At 33.2% G+C, this 27700-nt stretch overlaps 2 protein-coding genes across 2 annotated transcripts; one reads left to right on the top strand and one right to left on the bottom strand.

Moving 5' to 3' along the window:
• Positions 1-917: 917 nt before the first annotated feature.
• Positions 918-8797, bottom strand: LOC132555722 (actin-related protein 2/3 complex subunit 1A-like). Its single transcript, XM_060220083.1, has 13 exons — positions 8682-8797; positions 7707-7789; positions 7148-7299; positions 6338-6446; positions 6078-6195; positions 5365-5424; positions 4040-4146; positions 3674-3776; positions 3225-3300; positions 2469-2572; positions 2115-2201; positions 1757-1847; positions 918-1357 (listed from the first exon to the last, which is right to left on the bottom strand). The coding sequence occupies exons 2-13, from the start codon at positions 7771-7773 to the stop codon at positions 1319-1321; spliced, it is 1113 nt and encodes a 370-aa protein (XP_060076066.1). The 5' UTR covers positions 7774-7789; positions 8682-8797; the 3' UTR covers positions 918-1318.
• A 268-nt stretch (positions 8798-9065) lies between these two features.
• Positions 9066-15468, top strand: LOC132555746 (protein canopy 4-like). The gene is made up of 6 exons (XM_060220109.1): positions 9066-9197; positions 10119-10239; positions 13252-13392; positions 14392-14476; positions 15040-15157; positions 15359-15468. The coding sequence occupies exons 1-6, from the start codon at positions 9089-9091 to the stop codon at positions 15466-15468; spliced, it is 684 nt and encodes a 227-aa protein (XP_060076092.1). The 5' UTR covers positions 9066-9088.
• The last annotated feature ends 12232 nt before the right edge of the window (positions 15469-27700 follow it).

The following is a 27700-nucleotide window of genomic DNA, read 5'->3' as shown; positions in this document are numbered from 1 at the left end:
TCTGAAGTATCTGACAATAAACCATTTAATCTTAAACTGTTTCCATTTTTTTTGTGTTTACCAATGCATAGAAATTAATACGTCTATACTGAGCAGTAAACAGCATACATTTATGATAACGCTAAAAGCGATGGGCCATCCATATGAATGACTGGATCTTGCTCTCTGTAAGCGTGAACATATTCCAATAACTTCTACAGAGTTTATCGGCCAATCAACATCCTTATATTATGTAAAAATACTAGGTGAGATGAAGGAGAACTTAATACTCCTGGCCAATAACAAGCTACTTCTCAGTGGAGCACAACTTGCTCTATTCACCTGGTACCAATCTACATCAGCATTGTATAAATTACAGTGTGTCTTGGCAGCCAGTGACTAGCGTGTAAATCTGCTCCAGGTATTCTGACAAGATAAGACTTGTGGTTACAACAGAACACACCACTCACTGACAACAACTTTAACACAGTGGGTGTGTGTGTGTATATAACATAGACTATAAGATCCCTAACAAAACGTGTCAAGCACTTCAGCATGACTAAGAAGTCTCACTTCAGCTATGTTTAACTGTCATCAATAGCTGCATGCTTGTCATGACCAATCCCTTTCTCTCGGGACAAGCATTGACTACTACAAACAACACAGATCTCCCGACCAGCTTATTAACAGATAGCCTTTTGTAGTCCTATATTAACAGTGAAATCAAGCGTCGTCATCAACAGACTCTGTTCAAGGTCAGTGTGAATCAATAATTGTAACACATTAGGTTTAGAAATGAAAATAAGCTACAACTTAAACACATTAAATAACCAGGTAACCTAGACCTCGCACATCACACTGTACACTTAAAATATTTACAGGTCAGTTCTGACAGTGAACCATCTTTCGATCAAATTAAAAAACCACAACAATACTCATCAGAAGAATCCAAAAGAATGGTTTTATTTGTTATTAGAAATAATTTGTTAATACAATAAATATGAGTCTCGTAATATCTAGCAGACTGATACATACAGAAGACTGAGTGCTGACCTTACAGTATTACATTGTAAATATGTTTCAGTTACACTTATATGACACAGGGATAATTGTTGACAATGCAGTGGAAATCTTGCTGTTTACACTGCTCGGTGTAATGTCTACAGGAGTTGATGGAAGGTTGCAGTATTGCATAGGTCTGACTGTCCCCAGTATTTACTGGTGTTCCCTTAACTATAGATAATGTTTATTACAGGCGCCCATCTGTTGATATACTGCTGGAGATGGGCGATATTACAGCGGTACACATTCTTGTGAAAGACTTGTGGTATGAAGATGTCTAGGCTATCTTGAGACCAGAAATACTCTTTTCCAGGGACTGAAACATCAAAACACATTTCAATCATCAGTATCACTGTCAGACATGCTGTCAAACTTTAACTTTAGTGCTTGTTTTGCTTGACCTAATTATACAACTCTTTTTTGAAATGTTATCAAAAAATCATGGAGAAATTAAATTCACTAAGCCATAGCTTCATGAAGGTTCAATTTTTTGGATTTTACAAAAAAATTTGTTTTTCATGGAATTTTGATATCATGGATAAACATAGCTCAATAAATCTCAATTTGTTTGAACAACTTGTGGACATATGAATTCCTGGATCAGGAGTATCCACAAAGTTAATGAAAATAAGTTCCTCTGAACAATAAAGGTTTCACAGTAAGACATATATTTCACGTATTTTGGATTTGTCCTGTAATCATGAGGAAGACTTACTTTAAAGTCCCAAATGATAAGCTGGCCATCTGCTCCAGAGGTAGAGAATTTTGTACAGTCAGCCTTTGTCCCAGCATACACAGACACTTTGCTGCACAAATAAGGTAAAATTTTCTTTATCAAAGTGAAAACAAATGGAATATAGCGCCCAAAACATAGACAAGGCTAAATCATAGGTTCAGAGAGAAAGTGAAAATTTCTTGTTCTAGAATCAACAACTATACAATATGGACATTGTTTTTAAAGGGAACAATATGTAATACAGTAAAAGATTTTCACAGTAAAAACACTTCGAGTATTTCATCCCCAAATTGAGCTCCCGATATTGTAAGAGTACTGATCCCAGATCTTCACTTACGTTATGGTGTTTTGATGCTTAGTTTTCACTTCCCCGGTACTCTCTGCTGTTCCTGTCTTGTCCATCTGACGGAATCGATTCATAGCACTGAAAACAAAGACAGAAAATTTAAATATCTTCTAAGTTAATTTAAAAATAAAGTGGTAAGCAGCCATTTCAGAAGGAAGTGAACAGTTCGTTTTACTCAGATGGATGTGTGCTGCTTGAAGCTTATTTAGGTAGAATTATGTCGAACCACTCACTTAAAACAATACTGGACACAAAAAGAATATTGATGGTATGTGCTTCAGCTACGTGCTGGTTAACCGAGGTGATGGAAAATGTCTAGGGACATCAAACAAAAAGTGTTCTGACCTCATTGTCATTTGGTCCTTCTCCTGTGGAATGTCTAGATCACTGATGAATGTTACTTGTCCATCGTCGCTGTGAGTGAACAGCTTTGGGCAGCAGTCGTAACCCTGCAGACAAATATACAACAATCATAGTCACACTTATTAAAAAAGGTACAAAGCCTTCCATCATTATCATACATTGTGATCTGTTCAAAAGGAAATTTGAGTTACCAGATAAGGGATTACCCTCAATGTCTTTATATGTGAGTGGTAAGGTAACTGTTTGCAGACCATGTTGTACATGTACTTGGTCACCCAAATCATACTGTAGACTTACCACACAGACCATGCTGTTCTCAGTCACCCAGGTCATACTGTAGACTTACCACACAGACCATGCTGTTCTCAGTCACCCAAGTCTTACTGTAGACTTACCACACAGACCATGCTGTTCTCAGTCACCCAGGTCATACTGTAGACTTACCACACAGACCATGCTGTTCTCAGTCACCCAGGTCATACTGTAGACTTACCACACAGACCATGCTGTTCTCAGTCACCCAAGTCATACTGTAGACTTACCACACAGACCATGCTGTTCTCAGTCACCCAGGTCATACTGTAGACTTACCACACAGACCATGCTGTTCACACTCACCCAAGTCATACTGTAGACTTACCACACAGACCATGCTGTTCTCAGTCACCCAAGTCATACTGTAGACTTACCACACAGACCATGCTATTCTCAGTCACCCAAGTCATACTGTAGACTTACCACACAGACCATGCTGTTCTCAGTCACCCAGGTCAAACTCATGAAGGGCAGGAAGTTTCCTTTGACAACAGCGATGCTAGAAGGAAAAGTAGAACTTGAAAGAACAATCACTAGGTAAGAAGTTACACCTTGTAATTTTTCTACCTTGGCTACATTTTGAAGTTATCTGTGTTCAGAAGACTACCAGTTTCATGGCCACCAATGTTATACACTGATATTTCCTAAGGAGTACTACATCTATGTATAAATGCTAACAACTATTATTTACTATAAAGATACATCCACTTTTAGCTCACATATCATTGGTAGATTGATTTCATTAAAAAACTATTGAAAATTGGCAAATGTTTACAACTGATATATTTGATGGTATGATAGCATGAAAACAATTTTATTTGGTGTATGTTTTGTAACCAGTGGTTTTTTTTTTCATACAAGGTCATACTTACGCGTCACCACTACCTGCCATAGCTACGGACACGCTAGCATCATGTCCTACCCAGGCCAGCTTTTCTCCGCTAGGGGAAAATGACACACTGTGTACCCATCCACCTGTACAAACAATCACATAATTCTGACAAAATTGAAATCTACTAGATATTTAACTTTAATATGCAATATAGGCTGATTTTGTGATCTTGAAAAATGAAATTAACAGAAGCATTTAACCAGACAGCCCATCATCTGATGATAGACATTTCTAGCAATTTTATGATAAGAAAATGTTACATATTCAATTGATTATATGACTGATACAATGATTTTTTTAAATACTTGAGGAAATGATTTTGACAGGTATTTATAGATATGTTTACCTCCACCATTAGAGTATTCACACATGAGATTTCCAAGTGTCATCTTGGATCCCCAGGTAGTGGCAGAAGGTTTCTTCTCTATGTCCTTTATGTAACCGGAGAAAACTCTGGAACAAAACATGGGTATATATTAAATAGCTTCAGTAAAACGAGAGAGTTTATCACAGAATCTAACTATGATGCCAGAGATAATGGCGTGCAGTGAAATCAAATATAACACCAATTTCTGACCAGCTGATTTGTAAGTACACACAATATAATTTCATATTTATAAAATAAATCAGATAATGCTGTTATAGTTTACTGTGCGACATTTATCAATGAAACTTCATTCTACAGTGAAATGACTCAACGCAAAATGCTTTAACTAGCTGTAAATAGACAAAATAAAAGCTCTGAAATGTCTTTGTATCTGCAGTTTTATACTGATGTGTAGCTGTCATTTTCTTAAAACTTCCTCTCAGTATTCATACCATGCTGAGACCACTGACATCAGTGAATATTTTCTGTGATGAATAATATCACATAGCATGAACTTTATTTGTTATGTTCCTGCCTATGGATTTCTCCGTTGTGGTTTGGGATAGAATAGATTGATCAAATGTTTGATCCAGTAACACAAAGGGCTGTAACTAGTTACAACTGATACATCCAAAAATGCAGAAATCCTAGAGGAAGCATGGCGCTCTCCAAGGAATTATCTTCTATGGTTCTATGTAGACTGATCTACTCTTCCACTAATAATGTGATAACAAGGAAATCCAGTGAAATCTATAAACGATCTAATAAGAAACTGTAATAACATACTTCAACGGCTAAAAATCAAAGATGATGGTATCTAGCCAGCCATTTTGTTTTCTTGAACAGACACAAAACTTGAATAACAATCTTCAACTGTCTAAATATGGCTGGCTGTTAGCCATTATATATCACTGATAGGATTTCAAACTAATTTGGCATAACAAAAGACAGGGGGGAATCTATATTTGAAATTTGAGAAATGCCCCTCCAATGCTTCTCAACAAAAGTTGTTTACATATGGACAGGTGACAGACCATGGACAAACGACAATTTTAACAACCCACCATCTGTTGATGGCAGTGATGATGTTGGGCTTAATCTATTCATGTCTTTTGTGGCCTTGTGACCTTAAGTGACCTAAATGTGTTGACAAAACTTGAAGCACATCTAAACCAATCAACCAACCAACACTGAAATAATGATGTTAAGAGATTCTAAACAGAGGGGAATCCAGGCAGATTTCCCGAGGATAAAACATGGCTGATTCACAGAAATTCAGTCTGAAGTCAATGTATTTATCTTACCTTGCCTTAAAATCTGTGGAGCCTGCTGCTAACAAAATGTTGTTAGGATGCCAGTCAATGCTGCAAAACAACCCAGATTCACTATTACATTACACTAATTAATTAAGAGTTTCACCACATTTATCAAAAGCATGTCCATTGGGGCCTGTGTTCTCACAAGTTAGTAAATCTTTCTTCCAGCCACAGACAGATTCCATGTCAACTAAAATATAATTGAATTCCTTTTTATTGGAGGATATCTCTAATCAGAGTGCTTGTCTTAGATATCCACTGAATTATTTATAAGAAGTTTGGTGATAAATTCTGTCAGACAGACATTGTTTACACCTATTTGGCTCTGTCTCTTTACCCTGAAACAGACATATCCCACATCTATATAAAGATGCTTTCCCTTATTCCAGAGTAATAATGAATAATGATGTATGTCTGTCAACACAAGAGGACTTTATTCTGTTTTTAAGGAGTATTAGACTCTCACAGTTTCAATGTTGAAGCAAACAGAATAAAACCACTCTACTTTAGAGTTTTAAGGGTATTTTCCCCTATGGTACCTTGAACACACTTCATTTACACAACAATAATCTCCATAGGTCAAGGAGTGCTCAGTAAGTAGGGTTTTGTTTTTGTAGTATTTGTAAAAGATTTGAACCTAAGCTAAAACAAATAGATTTCTCCAAGTCTGTCATTAATCAATAAAAGAGAGATTGACTTACCAAGTTACAGTTGATCGAATCGGCTTCTTGATATGCTTGCTGACCCACCACTTATTGTCTTCTTCAAAGTAGCAAATTGAGATGATACGAGCACCACTCCCAACTGCAAATTTGTTCTCTGAAACAAGTAATCGTTTTAAATGAACTAAATGTTTCTTAACTGTACAAAATGTATATCTTCTTCCTGAACAAGAATAGGACAGGTATCATACAGTATTAAAACAACATACTGATACCAAACGAAACCAAGCATTTCTCACCATCTGGTGACCAGCGCACGCAGGTCGCTGCACGGTTGATTCGTAAGATCACAAGGACTGGTTTCCATTGACCATCATCTTGAAGAGTCCACACATAGGCATTCCTGTCCTGTAGTAGAAAAACCAGTTCTAATTAAAACAAGCAACAGGCATTCCAAATAATTATGAATCAATATCTCTAACCTTGCTTTTAACCATCAAACTGATGAAACAACATCATTATTTATATAAAGTGAACACATGGTCCAATATCAGAGCTCAGTAAATCAGTCCCATGTACTTTGGTGGATGTAAGTGACAAATCTTACAAAATATTCCTATATACACCGCAGATCATGTCATATGTGAGGACTAAAGGCCCAAAACTCTTCAAAGCACACAGCCAAAAAGCTGATTTTTGTAAGTGACACTCAGATTTCTCAAATAAAAACTCCTATTCAAAATTAGCAATTGTATGTGATAGAGTAATTGCAATACATCTTAATTGATATGGTCCAATATCAGTGCTCAATAATCCATCATACCCATGTACTTTGGTTGATGTAAGTGACTAATTTTACAAAACATGTAAGTTTGTATGGTATATACCAGGTACAAGGACTGTGACATCAACAGATAAACTGTGTTAAATATAACAAACTGGCAGAAGTTACTCACAGGTGTGTAAAATCAAACAACCATACAGTATATAATAAACCATGGACAGGTAAAACTTAGGCATACTACAGTGAAATATCATAAAGTCCACACTAACAGATCATGTACAAGAGCATAAAACTTAAGGTTTGATGGAGTTTTAGGTTAACTTACCGCACCACATGTGACTATGCTGTTACTTTTAGGTGCCCAGTCAATACTAGTTACTCGCTGTCCATGTTCTTTCAGGGTGGCCGTGTTATTGTATGTGATGCCAGTCTTCTTAAACACTTTCACCTCATGGTTGTTGAGGGAAACTGCAACCTCTAAAACATGATAAAAAGATATAAGTAAAAACCAAGGTTTTCCCCCATACAGAAATATCCAAAAAAGCACACTTGTATGTGTGTAAATATGTATGAGGTGTGACAGATATTTTCATCACGAGTTACTTCCTGCTTAAAAATATGTCATACAATTGATTACCTATTAATCTCAAACTATCCCCTACTCTAGCCATCAACATCCATTGATATGAGAAATAGTAATACTGGTATCAAATGGAGACAAGCAATTAATCTCAATAATCTGAATTCTGAATGAATTAACTACGTAGGATCCAAATATCTGGTGTTTGTAAAATTATGAGTGACATACGCATATCTATTTCTTTAAAATATAAAGCCTCTTTTTTGAAAGACATTATCCTGATGTAATGAACAGGCTTTCTTACCTGTGTGATTGCTGTTCCAGGCATGAGTAGTGACTGGATCTATACCAAAACTGAATGTCTCTGGCATTGTCACAAGTTTTCGGCTAAAAAGAGAGATCATGTTTTCAATTTCAATCAATGTAAAAAGTTCTTGAAATAAACATAATGACAGTCAAACCTGTCTATAAAGGCCAGTCAATGGAACATAAGAAATGTTGTCTTTATATACTGGTAGTTATTATACAGAGGTTCAATTACTATGAATCACATTACATAGGGAACCAAAAAACCAGCATTAATAGACAGGTCGTTTTTGTATAAAGGTAGCTTTTAAGATTGGTTTGACTGTATTTACATAGAAGTCAGAGGGAGTATCAGAGAAGGACCAGAAACAGGGACGCTTAAACTACCTTCTCTTGTCATAGAATCTGTTCTATCAGATATATTTTCTCCACATGTACCAGTACTTTATGTACTGGCAGCAATGTTACATTAAATGAAGCGGAAATCCTGTGGACTTGGACAGGAATTTCACATTTTTCAAATGAGTAACAATATAACCATTGAAGTTTAAAAGTCTGGAAACCACTGTAACACAAATCAATGAGGAATAGAAACACCAGTCTGTTATTACAGACGTTCAACCTATTTCCATCTCTGTACTAGTATGTACGTTCGCTGTAGGCCTACAAAACTACACAAACCAAAGGTCATGTTGTCACATCCTAACCAGGGCTAATTCCATCCACAATGTAAAATGATATGCTTTATCATTGTCTCCTCTGTTTCATTTAGATAATACTGGCAAATATCGTGTTAATCTGTCGCAAATATTTGGAGGATAAAGAGTATCATATATACAGAATATTAATTTCCTGTTCTTTGAAACATGATGATTCATAGTCAGTGATAAGATTTGTTCTGATCTTCTGTGAAATCAATTTTTATGCAGAAATATTGTTGTTCGAAGCTACGAAACAAAAACAATCCATTTACCCAAATTGATGCTAATGGATATTCCAGTAATGTATTCGTGGACTCTGGCCAGTCGACACGAATGGCTCTCCTCAGTAATTATCTACACAAACCCAAAAACCAATGCGGAAGCAACACGCCCGGTGTTTCATGTGATAGCCTATATATGTATTTATTAATTGTCATATCAAAGCAAACATCTTACATAAATCGAATATATCTTATTAGCAGGTAATAGAAATATATTTTTCAATTATAATCGTGCGAAATTTTGCAAAACAAAATAAATGATATTTTATATGTATAAAATATGAGAAAATTACACGAGGATTTCATGTGTACTTTGTTCAGTAAGGTCAAGGGTCAAAGTGAACTTCCTGGATCTCCGATACAATACACAGTATATGCCATGTGGATTAGCTGTCAAGATGCAGTACATTCGTGTATTCACATTTATGTGCATGTTAGTTTCGCTATGCACACTATCTGTTGCCGAAGATGACGAAGATCCTGTGAAAAAAGCAACTTTATGCGAAGGTATGATTATATTATGACACGAATTGAACTCTGTGGTTATATCAGTATTATTTCCATGTATATAAACAGTTATTTCCATACCTGCTATGTATACATGGAACTCGCATCATCCTTTTATAATTATCCCTACCTCTGACAATAAACCTTAAACTATCAATTTGTAGCAGGAGACTGAAAGTGCAATGACCAGAATGGAACTCGAACTATTTTGGAAATTTTGACCAGTTCATTAATTGCAGCCCTTCCTTCATAGCTTGTCACATCACTTTTTTTCCTTCCTGGCTTATCACATCATTCTCCTTCCTTCATGACTTGTCACATCTCCCTCTTTCATTCATAGATGTCACATCTCCCCCTTTCATTCATGGCTTGTCACATCACTCTCATTCCTTCCTGGCTTGTCACATCACCTTTTTCCTTCATGGATGTCAAATCACACTCCTTCCTTCAAGGCTTGTCACATCATTCTCCTTCCTTCATGACTTGTCACATCTCCCTCTTTCATTCATGGCTTGTCACTTCACCCTTTTTCTTTCACATCTTGGCATATCATCTTCCTTTCTTCCTCAGATGGCATGGCATAGCAAGTTGGCTTTTTTTTTTTTTTTTTTTTTAACTTTCTTTTTATTCAGAATTTTCAGCAATATATGGTATTGATTACATTCATAGCATATCATATTCACTCAGACATCACACAGCTCACATGTACACTAGCTTGCAACATTGATAAAAAACACACATATATTACCTTATTAAGAGAAACAGGAAAAGAAGAAAAACAGAGGAGAATGGCAGAGAGAGAAAAACAGGAAAGGATGAAAAAAAAATATTAATAAATAAATCCTGATTTTGCACTGTAGCTCATCTATTTGCATATGGTTAGCTTTTTTAGTAACAGACTTAAATTTTTTTCCTCTACAGTTTGTAAATTCTTAGCCACTGAGCTAAATGCTAGACTTGAAGAGACAGGCAAATCGAAAGCAGTGTTAGAAACTGGTCATGGCTTCGACAAAAAGAAGAAGAGAGTTCAGTATCAGAAATCGTAAGTTTCCTTGTTAATGTCAGACTTAATGTCTATTCCAATTTTTTACGTGACATTTCTCATTTATTTATCAGATATCAGTAAATTTCCCTCTTATTTAACATAGATTGTCCTGCTGTTTATCAGGTAATGTTTATCAGGTATTGAAAATTTTCAGTTAATGTGAATTTCCCTGTTGTTTATCAGGTAACATAAATTTCCCTGCTGTTTATCAGGTAACATAAATTTCCCTGCTGTTTATCAGGTAACATAAATTTCCCTGCTGTTAATCAGGTAATGTAAATTTCCCTGTTGTTTATCAGGTAACATAAATTTCCCTGCTGTTTATCAGGTAACATAAATTTCCCTGCTGTTTATCAAGTAACATAAATTTCCCTGCTAATAATCAGGTAACATAAATTTCCCTGCTGTTTATCAGGTAACGTAAATTTCCCTGCTGTTTATCAGGTAACGTAAATTTCCCTGCTGTTTATCAGGTAATGTAAATTTCCCTACTGTTTATCAGGTAATGTAAATTTCCCTGCTGTTTATCAGGTAATGTAAATTTCCCTGCTGTTTATCAGGTAACGTAAATTTCCCTGCTGTTTATCAGGTAATGTAAATTTCCCTGCTGTTTATCAGGTAACGTAAATTTCCTTGCTGTTTATCAGGTAACATAAATTTCCCTGCTGTTTATCAGGTAACGTAAATTTCCCTGCTGTTTATCAGGTAACGTAAATTTCCTTGCTGTTTATCAAGTAACATAAATTTCCCTGCTGTTTATCAGGTAACGTAAATTTCCCTGCTGTTTATCAGGTAACGTAAATTTCCCTGCTGTTTATCAAGTAACGTAAATTTCCCTGCTAATAATCAGGTAACATAAATTTCCCTGCTGTTTATCAGGTAACATAAATTTCCCTGCTGTTTATCAAGTAACGTAAATTTCCTTGCTGTTTATCAAGTAACATAAATTTCCCTGCTGTTTATCAGGCAACGTAAATTTCCCTGCTGCTTATCAGGTAACGTAAATTTCCCTGCTGTTTATCAGGTAATGTAAATTACCCTGCTGTTTATCAGGTAATGTAAATTTCCCTACATCTGATGTGAACCTTTTTGGGTAAGATGATCATGATGCAGGAGAAGTGTTATTATTTGCTTGAATAACAAAACCATAAAGGGAAACTGTATCAAAGAGGGAAACTGTATCAAAGAGGGAAACTGTATCAAAGAGGGAAACTGTAACAATAGAGGGAAACTGTATCTAAGAGGGAAACTGTATCTAAGAGGAGAAACTGTAACAATAGAGGGAAACTGTATCAAAGAGGGAAACTGTATCAAAGAGGGAAACTGTTACTTAGTTACTTAGAGGGAAACTGTAACAATAGAGGGAAACTGTATCAAAGAGGGAAACTGTATCTAAGAGGGAAACTGTAACAATAGAGGGAAACTGTATCAAAGAGGGAAACTGTAACAATAGAGGGAAACTGTATCAAAGAGGGAAACTGTATCAAAGAGGGAAACTGTATCAAAGAGGGAAACTGTAACAATAGAGGGAAACTGTATCAAAGAGGGAAACTGTATCAAAGAGGGAAACTGTATCTAAAACTGATCTAAGAGGGAAATTGTATCTAAGAGGAAAAACTGTAACAATAGAGGGAAACTGTAACTTAGAGGAAAAACTGTTACTTAGTTACTTAGAGGGAAACTGTATCAAAGAGGGAAACTGTATCAAAGAGGGAAACTGTATCTAAGAGGAGAAACTGTAACAATAGAGTGAAACTGAAACAAGAGAGGGAAACTGAAACAATAGAGGGAAACTGTAACAATAGAGGGAAACTGTTACTTAGTTACTTAGAGGGAAACTGTAACAATAGAGGGAAACTGAAACAATAGAGGGAAACTGTTACTTAGTTACTTAGAGGGAAACTGTAACAATAGAGGGAAACTGTAACAATAGAGGGAAACTGAAACAATAGAGGGAAACTGTTACTTAGTTACTTAGAGGGAAACTGTAACAATAGAGGGAAACTGTAAATTAGAGGAGAAACTGTAACAATAGAGGGAAACTGAAACAATAGAGGGAAACTGTTACTTAGTTACTTAGAGGGAAACCGTAACTTAGAGGGAAACTGTTACCTAGTTACTTAGAGGGAAACCATAACAATAGAGGGAAACTGTAAATTAGAGGAGAAACTGAAACAATAGAGGGAAACTGTTACTTAGTTACTTAGAGGGGAACTGTAACAATAGAGGGAAACTGTAACAATAGAGGGAAACTGTAACAATAGAGGGAAACTGTTACTTAGTTACTTAGAGGGAAACTGTAACAATAGAGGGAAACTGTAACATAGAGGTAAAATGTAACTAAGAAGGAAACTGTAACAATAGAGGGAAACTGTAACAATAGAGGGAAACTGTTACTTAGTTACTTAGAGGTAAACTGTAACATAGAGGGAAACTGTTACCTAGTTACTTAGAGGGAAACTGTAACAATAGAGGGAAACTGTAACTTAGAGGAGAAACTGTTACCTGGTTACTTAGAGGGAAACTGTAACAATAGAGGGAAACTGTAACCTTAGAGGGAAACTGTAACTTAGAGGAGAAACTGTTACTTAGAGGGAAACTGTAACAATAGAGGGAAACTGTAACTTAGAGGAGAAACTGTTACTTAGAGGGAAATTGTAACAATATAGGGAAACTGTAACAATAGAGGGAAAGTTTGTGAATTTTTTGAAACTTTTGATAAATGGGTTCTACCATGATCTATATTTAAAGAGAATCAAAAACATAATATAAGGTCAGTTTAGAAACTTTTCAAAATGAAAGGACACAAAATGCATATATATTGAAGGGTTCAAACTGAAACTGGTTCTGGTTTATATATCTCAACCTGTCCAGTATTCAGCATTTAGTTTACAAACATGTATACAGTGATTGTGACTTTAGGATGAGAAGTTGTGTTAAATCTTCAAGTATTGATCATGAGAAAAATGTATGGGGCATTGTTAACTGTTTATGGCATTGTCATTACAGGGAATTGAGACTGATAGAAGCCCTTCATGAGCCTCACATATGTGAACAAATCCTGAAGTACAAGGTCCACAAGGAGAAGAAAGGCTCGCTGAGATTTGACAAAAGAGAGAGTGAAACTATGCAGACTTTACATGGTTTAGTGTACGTGAGTTTGTAGAACTAGTCATCACTTAACATACACTACTATTTAGGTCATCTGACCAAAGGGTCTAATGACCTATTGCGATTGCCTTTTGTCCTGTGCCGTCCGTCGTATACATTTTCAATTTCTTCTCAAGTTCTACATGTCTCATTGAGCTGAAACTGAAATGATCGTGCCATGATCCTGACCAAAGTTTGTTAATTTCGGGTTGGTCCGAAATCCAACATGGCCGCCATCTTGAAAACACATTTTCAACTTCTTCTCAAATTCAAAAATTGAAATCTTGTATTTTATGTGAGATGACCGTTAAGACCCATGGGCCTCTTGTTTGTATACACTGAAGCAGTCATTTTTGTAGGGTTTTATCAGATGAGTCCAGGAAACCATATCCATAATTTTGATGAGTCCTAATGCTAAAAGATACCTTGTGGGAGTCAAACAGGAAAAACGTTCCAAAAATCTGTAGTAACATGAACAAACATTGATGGGGACAGCTCAGTTGATAGGGTTGCAGCCTCGGATGACAATCTGAGGTGTGTGGCTTGATCAGGGTCAGTTTGTATTTCTCAGGTGACGACCTGTGTATCTCTGAGGAAGCTAAGATCATGCTTCATCCTCTGCTGTTATTGTTGTTTCTTAAATTACCCACTTAGAAAGTGTAAGGTAGCCAACAGCCACTTGAAGGAGACCCTGCTTCCAATTGACCCTGACTGTTCATGGGTTCCATTCCTTTTAATAAGAAAATGTACTGACTATATTATAAGCCTGTATTAGACAAAGCCTCGTGTATACACTTACTGGAAACGTGAAGCTAATGGCACGTTTGGATGTCAAGGTCCATCAAACTTTGTATAAATTAATGACCTTGACACTTTGTCATGTTAACATGTGAAAGGTCTATTGATTTTGTGCATATAAATGATCTTAACATGTTTTGTTGGCCAAACAGTCCAAATATACATGTCTTTTTGCTGATTTTTAATTGTTTCCTACTTTAGAAATAAGGGAGTGAAGGTGGATCTGGGTATTCCTCAGGAGATGTGGGATTCACCCTCTGCTGAGGTCACTGATATGCAGAGAAAGGTGAGTGGGAACCAGAGAGGTATGTGGACAAACTGCGTAACCCTACATTAATGAGAAAATATATATGCCATGTGTAATTCTACATAAAAGTTATTGCTATTCTCTTAACATGTCATGGCTTGTCATTCATCTTCCAGTTTGATATTTCATCCTAAAACTCTAAAACTACTTGGTGTATTTATTTCAGTGTCTTTGATGTAGTGTAATTGATAGAAATCTTTACTGTTATGATGTTTTTTTACTTCTGGGACAATGGAGATCTTCTCTTCCAAGAAATTATTGAGAGGAAATAATTAGAGTCAGTTGTATAAGTCTTTCTCTCTGACATATCCGGTCAATATAAGTAAGGTCATTTGGTCCCTGGGAGGCAACAGCTGAACAACAATGACTGAATCTACCATTATTTACAAACAGATGCATTTGAGGTTCTGTCACAACTGGGTCCATAGGATTTTAAAAAATGATGAATTGACAAAAATTACTCTGGCAAGATTATCATAAAGGGAAAATGTTTGACATTCACTGACCTTGTGGAAGACAGACTCTGGCATTATTGATTGTAGTGTTTCCAAATGGTAGAAGACCATGAGGAGGACATAGAAGACTGGTACTTTCATAACCAACAACGAGATATCATGGAGTACCTGTGTGCTGATCTCGTGCTCCGGAAGGGTAACAAAGGTAGATATCATTCATTTTAATTCTTTGTAGATAAGTATTTTCAGTAGATAGTTTTCTCCTGTTTCTTTATTTATTGGTCATTTGAAATCCATTTCGGTTGAGCTCCTTGTATCAAATGTTCATCTGTTACTGTGGTTATTATGTCAAAATGATGCAAATGATATGATAATTAATTTGCTTGATATCAATCTTTGTTTGAAGAGTGCCTTTATGAACATACTGATCCAGAGCTAGAGGATGCCCAAAACTCCGAGGACATGGATCATACACAAGTGTATATAAAACTGGAACTAAAACTCTTGGAAAAATAAAAAAAAACCAAAAAAAAAAAAACTGGAACTATCATTGTGTTTGACTAAAACTCATGGAAAAAGATGTTAAAGGAATAACAGATGTGAAAAATAAAAAAAAAAAATACAATGGAACTAAAACTCATGGAAAAATAAAAAAAACTGGAACTAAAACTCATGGAAAAATAAAATAAAAAACTGGAACTAAAACTCATGGAAAAAATAAAAAACTGGAACTAAAACTCATGGAAAAAATAAAAAACTGGAACTAAAACTCATGGAAAAAATAAAAAACTGGAACTAAAACTCATGGAAAAAATAAAAAAAACGAACTAAAACTCATGGAAAAAATAAAAAAAACTGGAACGAAAACTCATGGAAAAAATAAAAAACTGAAACCCAGAACTCATGGAAAAAATAAAAAACTGGAACTAAAACTCATGGAAAAAATAAAAAACTGGAACTAAAACTCATGGAAAAAATAAAAAAACTGGAAAAAATAAAAAAACTGGAACTAATACTCATGGAAAAATAAAATAAAAAACTGGAACTAAAACTCATGGAAAAAATAAAAAACTGGAACTAAAACTCATGGAAAAAATTTTTAAAACTGGAACTAAAACTCATGGAAAAAATAAAAAAACTGGAACTAAAACTCATGGAAAAAATTTTAAAAATCTGGAGCTAAAACTCATGGAAAAAATAAACAAATCTGGAACTAAAACTCATGGAAAAAATGAAAATCTGGAACTAAAACTCATGGAAAAAATAAAAAAAAACTGGAACTAAAACTCATGGAAAAAATAAAAAAAACTGGAACTAAAACTCATGGAAAAAATAAAAAAAACTGGAACTAAAACTCATGGAAAAAAAAAAAAAAAAAAAACTGGAAAAAAAAAAAAAAAACTGGAACTAAAACTCATGGAAAAAATAAAAAAACTGGAAAAAAATAAAAAACTAAAACTGGAACTAAAACTCATGGAAAAAATAAAAAAAAAAAAATAAAAAAAAAAAAAAAAAAAAAAAAAAAAAAATAAAAAACTGGAACTAAAACTCTCATGGAAAAAATAAAAAACTGGAACTAAAACTCATGGAAAAAATAAAAAACTGGAACTAAAACTCATGGAAAAAATAAAAAAAACTGGAACTAAAACTCATGGAAAAATAAAATAAAAAACTGGAACTAAAACTCATGGAAAAAATAAAAAAAACTAAAAAAAAAAAAACTGGAACTAAAACTCATGGAAAAAAAAAAAAAAAAACTGGAACTAAAAAAACTCATGGAAAACTGAATAAAAAAAAAAAAAATAAAATAAACTGGAACTAAAACTCATGGAAAAAATAAAAAAAACTGGAACTAAAACTCATGGAAAAAAAAAAAACTAAAAAAAACTCATGGAACTAAAACTCATGGAAAAAAAATAAAAAAAAAAACTGGAACTAAAACTCATGGAAAAATAAAAAAAAAAACTGGAACTAAAACTCATGGAAAAAAAAAAAAAACTAAAAAACTGGAACTAAAACTCATGGAAAAAATAAAAAAAAAAACTGGAACTAAAACTCATGGAAAAATAAAAAAAAAAATAAAAAAAATCTGGAACTGGAAAAAATAAAAAAAAAAAACTGGAACTAAAAATAAAAAAAAATAAAAAACTGGAACTAAAACTCATGGAAAAATAAAATAAACAAATCTGGAACTAAAACTCATGGAAAAAATTTTAAAAACTGGAACTAAAACTCATGGAAAAATAAAATAAAAAACTGGAACTAAAACTCATGGAAAAATAAAATAAAAAACTGGAACTAAAACTCATGGAAAAAATGGAAAAAACTCATGGAAAAATAAAAAAAAAAACTGGAACTAAAACTCATCTGGAACTAAAACTCATGGAAAAATAAAAAAAAACTGGAACTAAAACTCATGGAAAAATAAAAAAACTGGAACTAAAACTCATGGAAAAATAAAATAAAAAACTGGAACTAAAACTCATGGAAAAATAAAAAAAACTGGAACTAAAACTCATGGAAAAATAAAAAACTGGAACTAAAACTGGAAAAAATAAAAAAAAAACTGGAACTAAAACTCTAAAACTGGAAAAAAAACTCAAAAAAAAAAAACTAAAAAAAAAAAACTGGAACTAAAACTCATGGAAAAAATAAAAAAAAACTGGAACTAAAACTCATGGAAAAAATAAAAAAAAAATGGAACTAAAACTCATGGAAAAATAAAAAACTGGAACGAAAACTCATGGAAAAAATGGAACTAAAACTCATGGAAAAAAATAAAATAAGTCTGGAACTAAAACTCATGGAAAAAATAAAAAAAAAATGGAACTAAAACTCATGGAAAAATAAAAATCTGGAACTAAAACTCATGGAAAAAATAAAAAAAAATGGAACTAAAACTCATGGAAAAAATTTTGGAACTAAAACTCATGGAAAAAATAAAAAACTAAAAAAACTCATGGAAAAATATAATAAAGAACTGGAACTAAAACTCATGGAAAAAATAAAAATAACTGGAACTAAAACTCATGGAAAAATAAAAAAAACTGGAACTAAAACTCATGGAAAAATAAAAAAACTGGAACTAAAACTCATGGAAAAATAAAAAAACTGGAACTAAAACTCATGGAAAAATAAAATAAAAAAACTGGAACTAAAACTCATGGAAAAATAAAAAAACTGGAACTAAAACTCATGGAAAAATAAAATAAAAAACTGGAACTAAAACTCATGGAAAAATAAAAAAAAAACTGGAACTAAAACTCATGGAAAAATAAAATAAAAAACTGGAACTAAAACTCATGGAAAAATAAAAAAAAAACTGGAACTAAAAAAATGGAAAAAACTAAAAAAAACTAAAACTCTGGAAAAATAAAAAAAAAACTGGAACTAAAACTCATGGAAAAAATAAAAAAAACTAAAACTCTGGAAAAAAAAAAAAAAAAACTGGAAAAAACTAAAAAAAAAAAACTGGAACTAAAACTGGAACTAAAACTCATGGAAAAAATAAAAAAAACTGGAACTAAAACTCATGGAAAAATAAAATAAAAAACTGGAACTAAAACTCATGGAAAAAATTTTAAAATCTGGAACTAAAACTCATGGAAAAATAAAATAAAGAACTGGAACTAAAACTCATGGAAAAAATTTTAAAAATCTGGAACTAAAACTCATGGAAAAAATAAAAAAAACTGGAACTAAAACTCATGGAAAAATAAAAAAAACTGGAACTAAAACTCATGGAAAAATAAAAAAAACTGGAACTAAAACTCATGGAAAAAATAAAAAAACTGGAACTAAAACTCATGGAAAAATAAAATAAAAAACTGGAACTAAAACTCATGGAAAAAATGAAAATCTGGAACTAAAACTCATGGAAAAATAAAAAAAACGAACTAAAACTCTCAAAAAATTTAAAAAACTGGAACTAATCATGGAAATTTCCTTCATCCCTGAACTGATTAAAAAAACTGGAACTAAAATATACATATAGTTGTTGATCTAGTAAGTTGATATGAAAGGGTATCAACGTTTCCTTAGCAATATATTCTGCCACCTTGCCATGTATGTTTTAGCCCTCTGGATCGGCTATCATCAGGACACAGCTTTGTACATGTAGTGTAGGTATATATTCTACAGCTTGCTACCACTAACTTCTTTATGTGAATGTGCACAACATAAATGACACTTTTATGTCAGTTTGGTTTCTTTTTTCCCCAGAAAAATCCAAAGGTGAGACAGGAGACAAATTCCAAGAAAATGGCAGGGATGAGCTTTAAGGAAGTGTTGAAATCTCCGACAGACTTTCTGCATGTACAATACAAATTTTGAAGAGCATAATTGCTAAAAGTCAGACAAATAAGTATAAATCTCCAACCACAAGTCCTGCAGTCTCAGATGTGTTTAAAGATGTGTTCACACTTAGCATTTGTATTGAAATCTCAGATAAAGATTGAAGCCTGGTGAATATTTCTCAGATGAGTATGTGAAAATATAAGATGATTTAGAATATCTAGGACACATGGTCAGTACTTTAAATCTCCTAAATGTTGGAGCTCAAATGTCAGGAAAGGATGATTAAAACACTACTTATTTCAAAACATTTTCTCTGCATCATCGAATATTATATTTCACAAAAATGAAAAAGTTATTTCAATGATAAGATCCTGATTAAAAAAATCTGTAAATTTTTTTTATTCACGAATATTAATGGCTGCCATGGCAACCTTTTTACTCCTCAACATACACCAGACAAAAAGTTAGCTCCCTTTATTGTCCACCAGTTGAGACATCATAAGTGTTTGATTTCTGATAAGAGTATTTTCATTTGATTAATGCTGAGGTATTTCAAATAATCATTACAGAACCAAATTTGATGTATAATGCCCTGACAAAAAAATTTAATGTCATTTTTTAAGTTAATTTTAGAAATTAGAGATGGTCGTTATAATTAATCATAAATTGGAGAGGTGTTCAACCTTTTTGTAGTTCATGTTACAAGTTTATATACAGGTGAACTTGATACAGGCCTCTAAAGAAGTAATTAGCCAACCAAGCTTAGATGAGGTGTATGTATTTTGTTGTGAAACTTTCTTGTTGTAGTGAAGTAGAGATCCAATCAGATAAACATGTAAATAGTTTTCCTTTATTTACACATTGTTATTCACTTAATTGCATGAACTTTGTAATACATCAAAAAATACATAATGAAATTGATAGTATGTTGTGGCTACATGTTCCTCCAAAGAAAGGAAAAGATGTCAAAAGCTGATGTAACAGATACTGTACAGCTGGTTATTATTGTGGGGATGATATTTTCACCATCTCAAAGTACATTTATGTGATCGCGAAAATTTAATCCATGAAATAATGACGCTTGTGTACAAGATGTCTTTTTACACATCACCAAGTTTTAATTTGTTAAAATATAATTTTTTCCTTTCAAAGGAAAATCACAAAAATTTTAACCTGAGAGAAATTAAGGATTGTATGGTAATTGATTGTGCACTGTACTTGCCTTTAATGCTGTTCTGTGTATTTAGTTACTTGATTCTGGTGTGTAGAAAGTTGTTATAAATTCCACATCATCCATCTGAGAAAATGTGTAAACATCATGTGTATAGGCCTTCTACAGGGCAGAAAATGTGTAAACATCATCTGTATAGGCCTTGTATAGGGGAGAAAATGTGTAAACATCATGTGTATAGGCCTTCTACAGGGGAGAAAATGTGTAAACATCATGTGTATAGGCCTTGTATAAGGTAGAAAATGTGTAAACATCATGTGTATAGGCCTTCTACAGGGCAGAAAATGTGTAAACATCATGTGTCTAGGCCTTGTATAGGGGAGACAATGTGTAAACATCATGTGTATAGGCCTTCTACAGGGGAGAAAATGTGTAAACATCATGTGTATAAGCCTTGTATAGGGGAGAAAATGTGTAAACATCATGTGTATAGGCCTTGTATAAGGTAGAAAATGTGTAAACATCATCTGTATAGGCCTTCTACAGGGCAGAAAATGTGTAAACATCATCTGTATAGGCCTTCTACAGGGGAGAAAATGTGTTAACATAATGTATCTAGGCCTTCTACAGAGGAAAAAATGTGTAAACATCATCTGTATAGGCCTTGTATAAGGTAGAAAATGTGTAAACATCATGTGTATAGGCCTTTTACAGGGGAGAAAATGTGTAAACATCATGTGTATAGGCCTTGTATAAGGTAGAAAATGTGTAAACATCATTTGTATAGGCCTTCTACAGGGCAGAAAATGTGTAAACATCATCTGTATAGGCCTTGTATAAGGTAGAAAATGTGTAAACATCATCTGTATAGGCCTTCTACAGGGGAGAAAATGTGTAAACATCATCTGTATAGGCCTTCTACAGGGGAGAAAATGTGTAAACATCATCTGTATAGGCCTTCTACAGGGGAGAAAATGTGTACCAGTAAAGCATCATATATATATAACATTGTAGTATGAAGATTTAGTGTTTGTATTATAATCATATGATCAATGTTTGGGTGTCTAAATTGAGTGATAAAGGTTTTAGCAATCATAGACTTTGTTATCAGATGTCATATTTTATGTGGTGAATATAGAAGGTGTCAAACTGCATCCTTGGCACATCAGAATCTCTTTTTTACAATGAAATGGTGAAGAAAACTAGTGTGTGTGTACTTCTCTATTCTCTAGGTTGTTACTGTTAAATGATTGTTACTTTTTCATCACCTCTACATCTGATACATACGGTTTGTTTGGAACTGAAATCAAGTTGGAGTGCTTATATAGAATAAATACTGCTGATCCTTACATTTGAAACAGTTTGTCAGAGCAGAGTACTGTTGTCAATCCATTACTAAACATTGTAATATAGTCTTGCTCCTAAACTTTACTCTGTTATGATGTCAAAAAGTTATAAAAAATTGTCCATTCAAACTGTATGTACAAGAGATCTGTTGAAGATTTGATAAAACTCTCATCCATCATTCATATTTGATAATCTGGGTGCTAGAATTACAAAGTGTGATTTGTAACCTTCATTACTGGCCTACATTGTTCCTGTTACCTGTTTATACTGATCACTTTCCACGTCAGGACCAAATGTCCATGCTGTACATTAAATTATTTTTTGATGTTCTTAAATATGATTTTGTCTTATTCTTTACTTCTGTGCAGCAACTGTTGTGTTCTTTATGGAAGCCTTGAGACAAGCCATGTGTGCTGCAAAGGTCATGACCTATAAGAAACAACTTATACCTAAGGGATGGCATGTGACAAGCCTCCTTTATGTTGAATGATATCGTGAACATTTAATACAAATGCATGATCTTGGCTTTTGAAAGGATGATAAACCATCGAACAAATGACACTTAATGGAAAGTACTGGCACATCAAACAAAACTAACTAGAACTGTCACCTAGGGGCTGACTTATTTCAGATGTGAGACTTCATCATAGGGGCTATAAAAATGAATTGATATATAAGAAGTATTAAGGGCCATAACTCTGGTAAGAATTGAAATTTGACCTGAACATCTGACTCAGTGGCTTCGATCTTTAGTTGACTCCTTGCTTAATTCCAACAAACTTTGCATAATGTCAGAACAAAGTAGGCATCAATAAAAAGTTACAAAGTTTGACCTTGACCTTTCCAGCAGTGACCTTTGACTTTTAGTCTGTTGACTTTTTTTTTAATTCCGAACATCTTTACTTCACAATGTCATAACAAAATATGCATCATTGGAAAGATATTTTTTCACTTTGTGCTATCAAGTCATCACACAACAGGGGCCATAACTCCAGTAAGAATTATCAGAACTATATGGCATTCACGGAAACCCAAGAACATGTCATGTATAACATGTGTGCCAAGTTTCATCCAAATCCATATGTAATGTTGGGAAACAGTAGTTGGCCAACATAGGTATTTTGTGCCATCAATAGTCATTATGTGGCAAGGGCCAAAAGTCTTGTTATGGATTGGCAGAATTAAACTGTCTTCAGACAAAAAACATATTATGTATAACAAATGTGCCAACTTTCATCAAAATCTATGCAAAATCTTGGGAGGAGTAGGCAGTACAAAATTGTGTCAACAGACAGACACGCCAACTTCTGTACACCCCTAATAATTACTTACTGCAAATGTTTTACCAAATTTGGTTAAAATTAGAAAATGGAAAGTAAAATATGGGTAAGCCAGCCAACATGATTAAAAATTGCCTTTTCTCTAAGAAATTAGATGGGGTCAAATTAGGGCCATCTTGGATAATAGGAAAATTGGGGGAAAAAACAAAAAAAACCCCAACAACATCAGAATGAATGATTACATAGGCATTTTATTAGCAACAATAGTATGACTCTCAATGACACACTTCATACCGTCTTGGCACTTTATGGTATTGTCACTACTTGGACAGTTTAGTACAATTTAAGCTTCTGCAGATTTACTTATTTTTGCTGGTATCAAAGGTTCCGAATCTGTTTTGAGTACTTTTTTCTTAAAAAAGGCAAAATGCATTTTGAAAACACAATTGCTTTGAATCTTTTTCTTTCACTTCAGTGTTTCCTAATACAAATTAAAATATCTTCTATTAACAAATGAGATCACAAACAATTCCAACATTGACATGAAAGGCATTATGGAAATATGGGATGCAATGAAATGTTTTAGATAAGTGATTGGTATTGATCAGGTTTATTTACCATAATTTAGTGATGAAGTTTTGACAGAAAATGATGCTTTCAGAATTGGAATATCAATTAACAACGCTAAGTCAGCATGATACTGGTTATATTTTGTGGTACTTCGAAGTTTCCACAATTTTTATAACATTATTACTGGTACGTGTTAAACACTGTTTTAAGCTCTTTAATTAAATTTACAAACAAATTCATTACAATTACTCTTTTTTCATTAATTTTGAGAGCTTATGAAGCAAAGCTAAACATTCATAACATTATAAGCATCGATATTATGGTTTGACGAGTGTTTCTGATTACAGAACATTGGCATTTGGTGTAAATCTGTAGAGACAAAAGTTCTCTAGTGAAGGTAAACTAGGGAAATTGTAATAGAAATGTTAAATCAAATATTTCATTCTTGAACTTGCCATATTTATCAGGTATAATATTTATAGACATTTCAAATCCCAATCCTTTAAAAAATCATCAACTGCATTTGATTTGTTTACACCATCACATGATCATGACAGTAGTCCCATTAACATATTTTATATATTAGTAATAGCAATAAGCTGTAGGATTTTTCATGAATTTCAGTTCAAAATAAGCCTTATTTGTTGGAAAATGTCAGTATTCTATAATGCTAAGAGGATATCTTTCTCTTCATAAAATTTCATTCATGGCAACAGAATAAAAATGACTTTTATTTCTATCATTACTTTCCAACATTCTCTTGCTTTGCTTTAACTTTCTTACTGAACCTTTTCTTCATCCATCCTACTTTCGTTTCTTTCAATTGGGATATTATAACATTCTGTTATCTGATGAAATATTGTCATCAAAGAACCAAATCAAAGTCAATGTAAACCTCAGGTCTTTATAATATTGCTGCTTCAATACCATGGATATAGGAACTACAACTTGCAACACAGAAAATACGAAGTGCATGGGACCTCGTGAGCATTTTTAAAAATTGACTCTTCAGCTCTTTAGTACAGTGGAACGCTGTTATTATATCAGATATTATGATATCCTGCATATTATGATATTTTTTCTGTGTACCGAATATTCCGACATTCCTTATTTAAATTAAAGAAAAATGATTATTATTATATAGTCCATGAAATGATTTTTTTCTTTCAGTTTTGTTATAAAGGCATGGAAAGGGGTAAAAATACTAGCTACAAGCTATTGATTATTCTTTCTATTAACTAATTGATCAAATTATAAACTACAAAAATATATGACTAAATGTCGGTGTTTTTCATATGAAATTACCTATAAAAACTTTATATGTTGTTTATGAATTGTCACATCTAGTATAAAAGAATAGTTTGCCAAACATATTGTTTGAACCAATCTTTATTCTATACAATGTTTTTAGCAGTGAAATAACAACTGCAAGAAGGATTTTATGTTATCTGACCAACAATTAAAAACGAGAATCAAATGCCTTACGCTAGCTCAAATTCTGAAAATTCAGTTTAACAAGAAATAACACCAATATACATGTATACCTTTAACAAACACTTTTCAAAGTAACAAAAGCTTCTGCAAATATATCAACAAACAATATAAACATACAAACCATGTCTGTCCAAACTCAACACATAACTTTCAACTAGACTCAATTAAATACAACTCTATTTTAGATTCTACACTGGTCCCAAAAGTGTTCCAAAACCAGTTTGTTTTCAATGCTGTTCTCAGGCAGTTTTAGCTGTACAGATAGACATGTCCAGACAGTCAGGTACCCTGTGTTTGTCATGACTTTGGTAAACACAATACATAAAGCAGCAAAAATCAATAAAACATACAATTTAATTATCAACATCGTGGAAACAATCATTCGCAATTGCAACAATGACAATGGTGGCCATATTGGATTTTGGACAGACCCAAAAAATAACAACACTTGGTCAAGACCATCTCAGCATCTTTTCAGGCATCTGAATCCAACAGGTTGAACTTTAAAAGTATGAAATAGGTGTTTTTCAGGGAAACCATGATTTAGCAATCATGTTACAATATGGCCACCATGACTACATTAATGAACTTTCACAGAAGCTGATGTATTGCAACACACAGCTTCCTTTTCTTAGCATCCAAAATGGCACAAGTGGAACTTAAGAAGAAGTTTAAAATACTTATTTCATGTTGGCGGGCCATGGCCCCCATAATGGTTTTCAGAATGACTTGAAAAATAGCAACACTTGGTGAGGACCACATCAGGATCAGTTCAGGCAAGTTTCAGCTGAATCCCACTAATGGAACATGAGAAAAGGTCTAAAACATACAAAACAGAACGGGTCTTTGGGTCAGATGACCTAAACCTACCTGTATTTTAGGCAAACATTGGTTAAAATCAAAAGTGGTATACAGGTACTCTAGGTTTTTACAGGATGATATTTTTATAAAAGTCAAGCACAAATGATGAACTGAATGGCAAGAAAAGATGGCACAACTAACAAGGAGTCAAGCACTCAGTCTGTTAATAAATATATCACAAACACCGAAGTCTAAGGGCTGAGGTTGTACTTTTTAGATAAACATTTCAATATATACTGTGTCATCAGTATACCAGCTTCCTCTGTCTTCATTCCAAATATGGAAGACTTAACCTTTTTATTCTTTTTAATCTGATAACATGGATCAGTCTATTTACTGAATTTGCTTTACAGATGTATCAAAATGTTTGTCTAAAAAACTTCAATATAAACATAATCAAATTTGAATATATAATTTAAATAGTTCAAATTGTTAAATACAAAATAACAAATTATGACAAAAAATTTTAAAAAAAAAGAAAAGAAAGGACAAAAAATCAAGTCTATATATAAAACCAGAGATATTATGTCCATTTTTCCTGAATTTTAAAAGACAAATATTTTAAAGCTGTATAGGCAGTTTTATATGGTTGAGTCCAATAAACCTGCAGTTTTAGTTGTAATAAGTTTTAAGCCATATCTATTGACTAGACCTTGGAATAAATAGTACATTTTAACATCAGAGACACAAAATCCAATATACACTGTATATCGCTGTTTTACATACATGGAAGATATAGATGTCTGTAAATAACCCATATTGCTTGTCTTCATATGGAATAACTGTTCCTACAAACTTTTCTGAAGTTAAACATCACAAAGACAAATAAATAGAAGATAATTTTCTTCAGTATTCATACAACATTTTTTGTAATTACTGAAAATAAAAAGGCATTTCCTAAATAAATACAAACAAGTTATACTTTATAATTGATAAATGTTGCGTAGAAATTTTATAACTTCAGTTCCCTAGTAACATGTTCTATAAATACATGTATCCTTAGTATAGTAGTTACAGCACTAACAGTCTACTGAATAGTTTCAGTTCCCTAGTTACATGTTCTATAAACACATGTATCCTTAGTAAAGTAGTTACAGTACTAGCAGTCTACTGAATAGTTTCAGTTCCCTAGTCACATGTTCTATAAATAAATGTATCCTTAGTATAGTAGTTACAGTACTAGTAGTCTACTGAATAGTTTCAGTTCTCTAGTTACATGTTCTATAAATACATGTATCCTTAGTATAGTATTTAAGGTACCAGCAGACTACTTAGGGAAGCCAGTTCCCTAGTTACATGTTCTATAAACACATGTATCCTTAGTAAAGTAGTTACAGTACTAGCAGTCAACTGAATAGTTTCAGTTCCCTAGTTACATGTTCTATAAATAAATGTATCCTTAGTATAGTAGTTACAGTACTAACAGTCTACTGAATAGTTTCAGTTCCCTAGTAACATGTTCTATAAATAAATGTATCCTTAGTATAGTAGTTACAGTACTAGCAGTCTACTGAATAGTTTCAGTTCCCTAGTTACATGTTCTATAAATACATGTATCCTTAGTATAGTAGTTACAGTACTAGCAGTCTACTGAATAGTTTCAGTTCTCTAGTTACATGTTCTATAAATACATGTATCCTTAGTATAGTATTTAAGGTACCAGCAGGCTACTTATGGAAGTCAGTTCCCTAGTTACATGTTCTATAAATACATGTATCCTTATTATAGT

Source organism: Ylistrum balloti, unplaced genomic scaffold (assembly GCF_031769215.1).
Source record: "Ylistrum balloti isolate Yb309-2 unplaced genomic scaffold, AGI_CSIRO_Ybal_v1 Utg370512, whole genome shotgun sequence".
In the NCBI taxonomy this organism is placed as follows: domain Eukaryota; kingdom Metazoa; phylum Mollusca; class Bivalvia; order Pectinida; family Pectinidae; genus Ylistrum; species Ylistrum balloti.
Note: the sequence above shows the minus strand (reverse complement) of the source record. Positions and strands in the feature narration are given on the sequence as shown.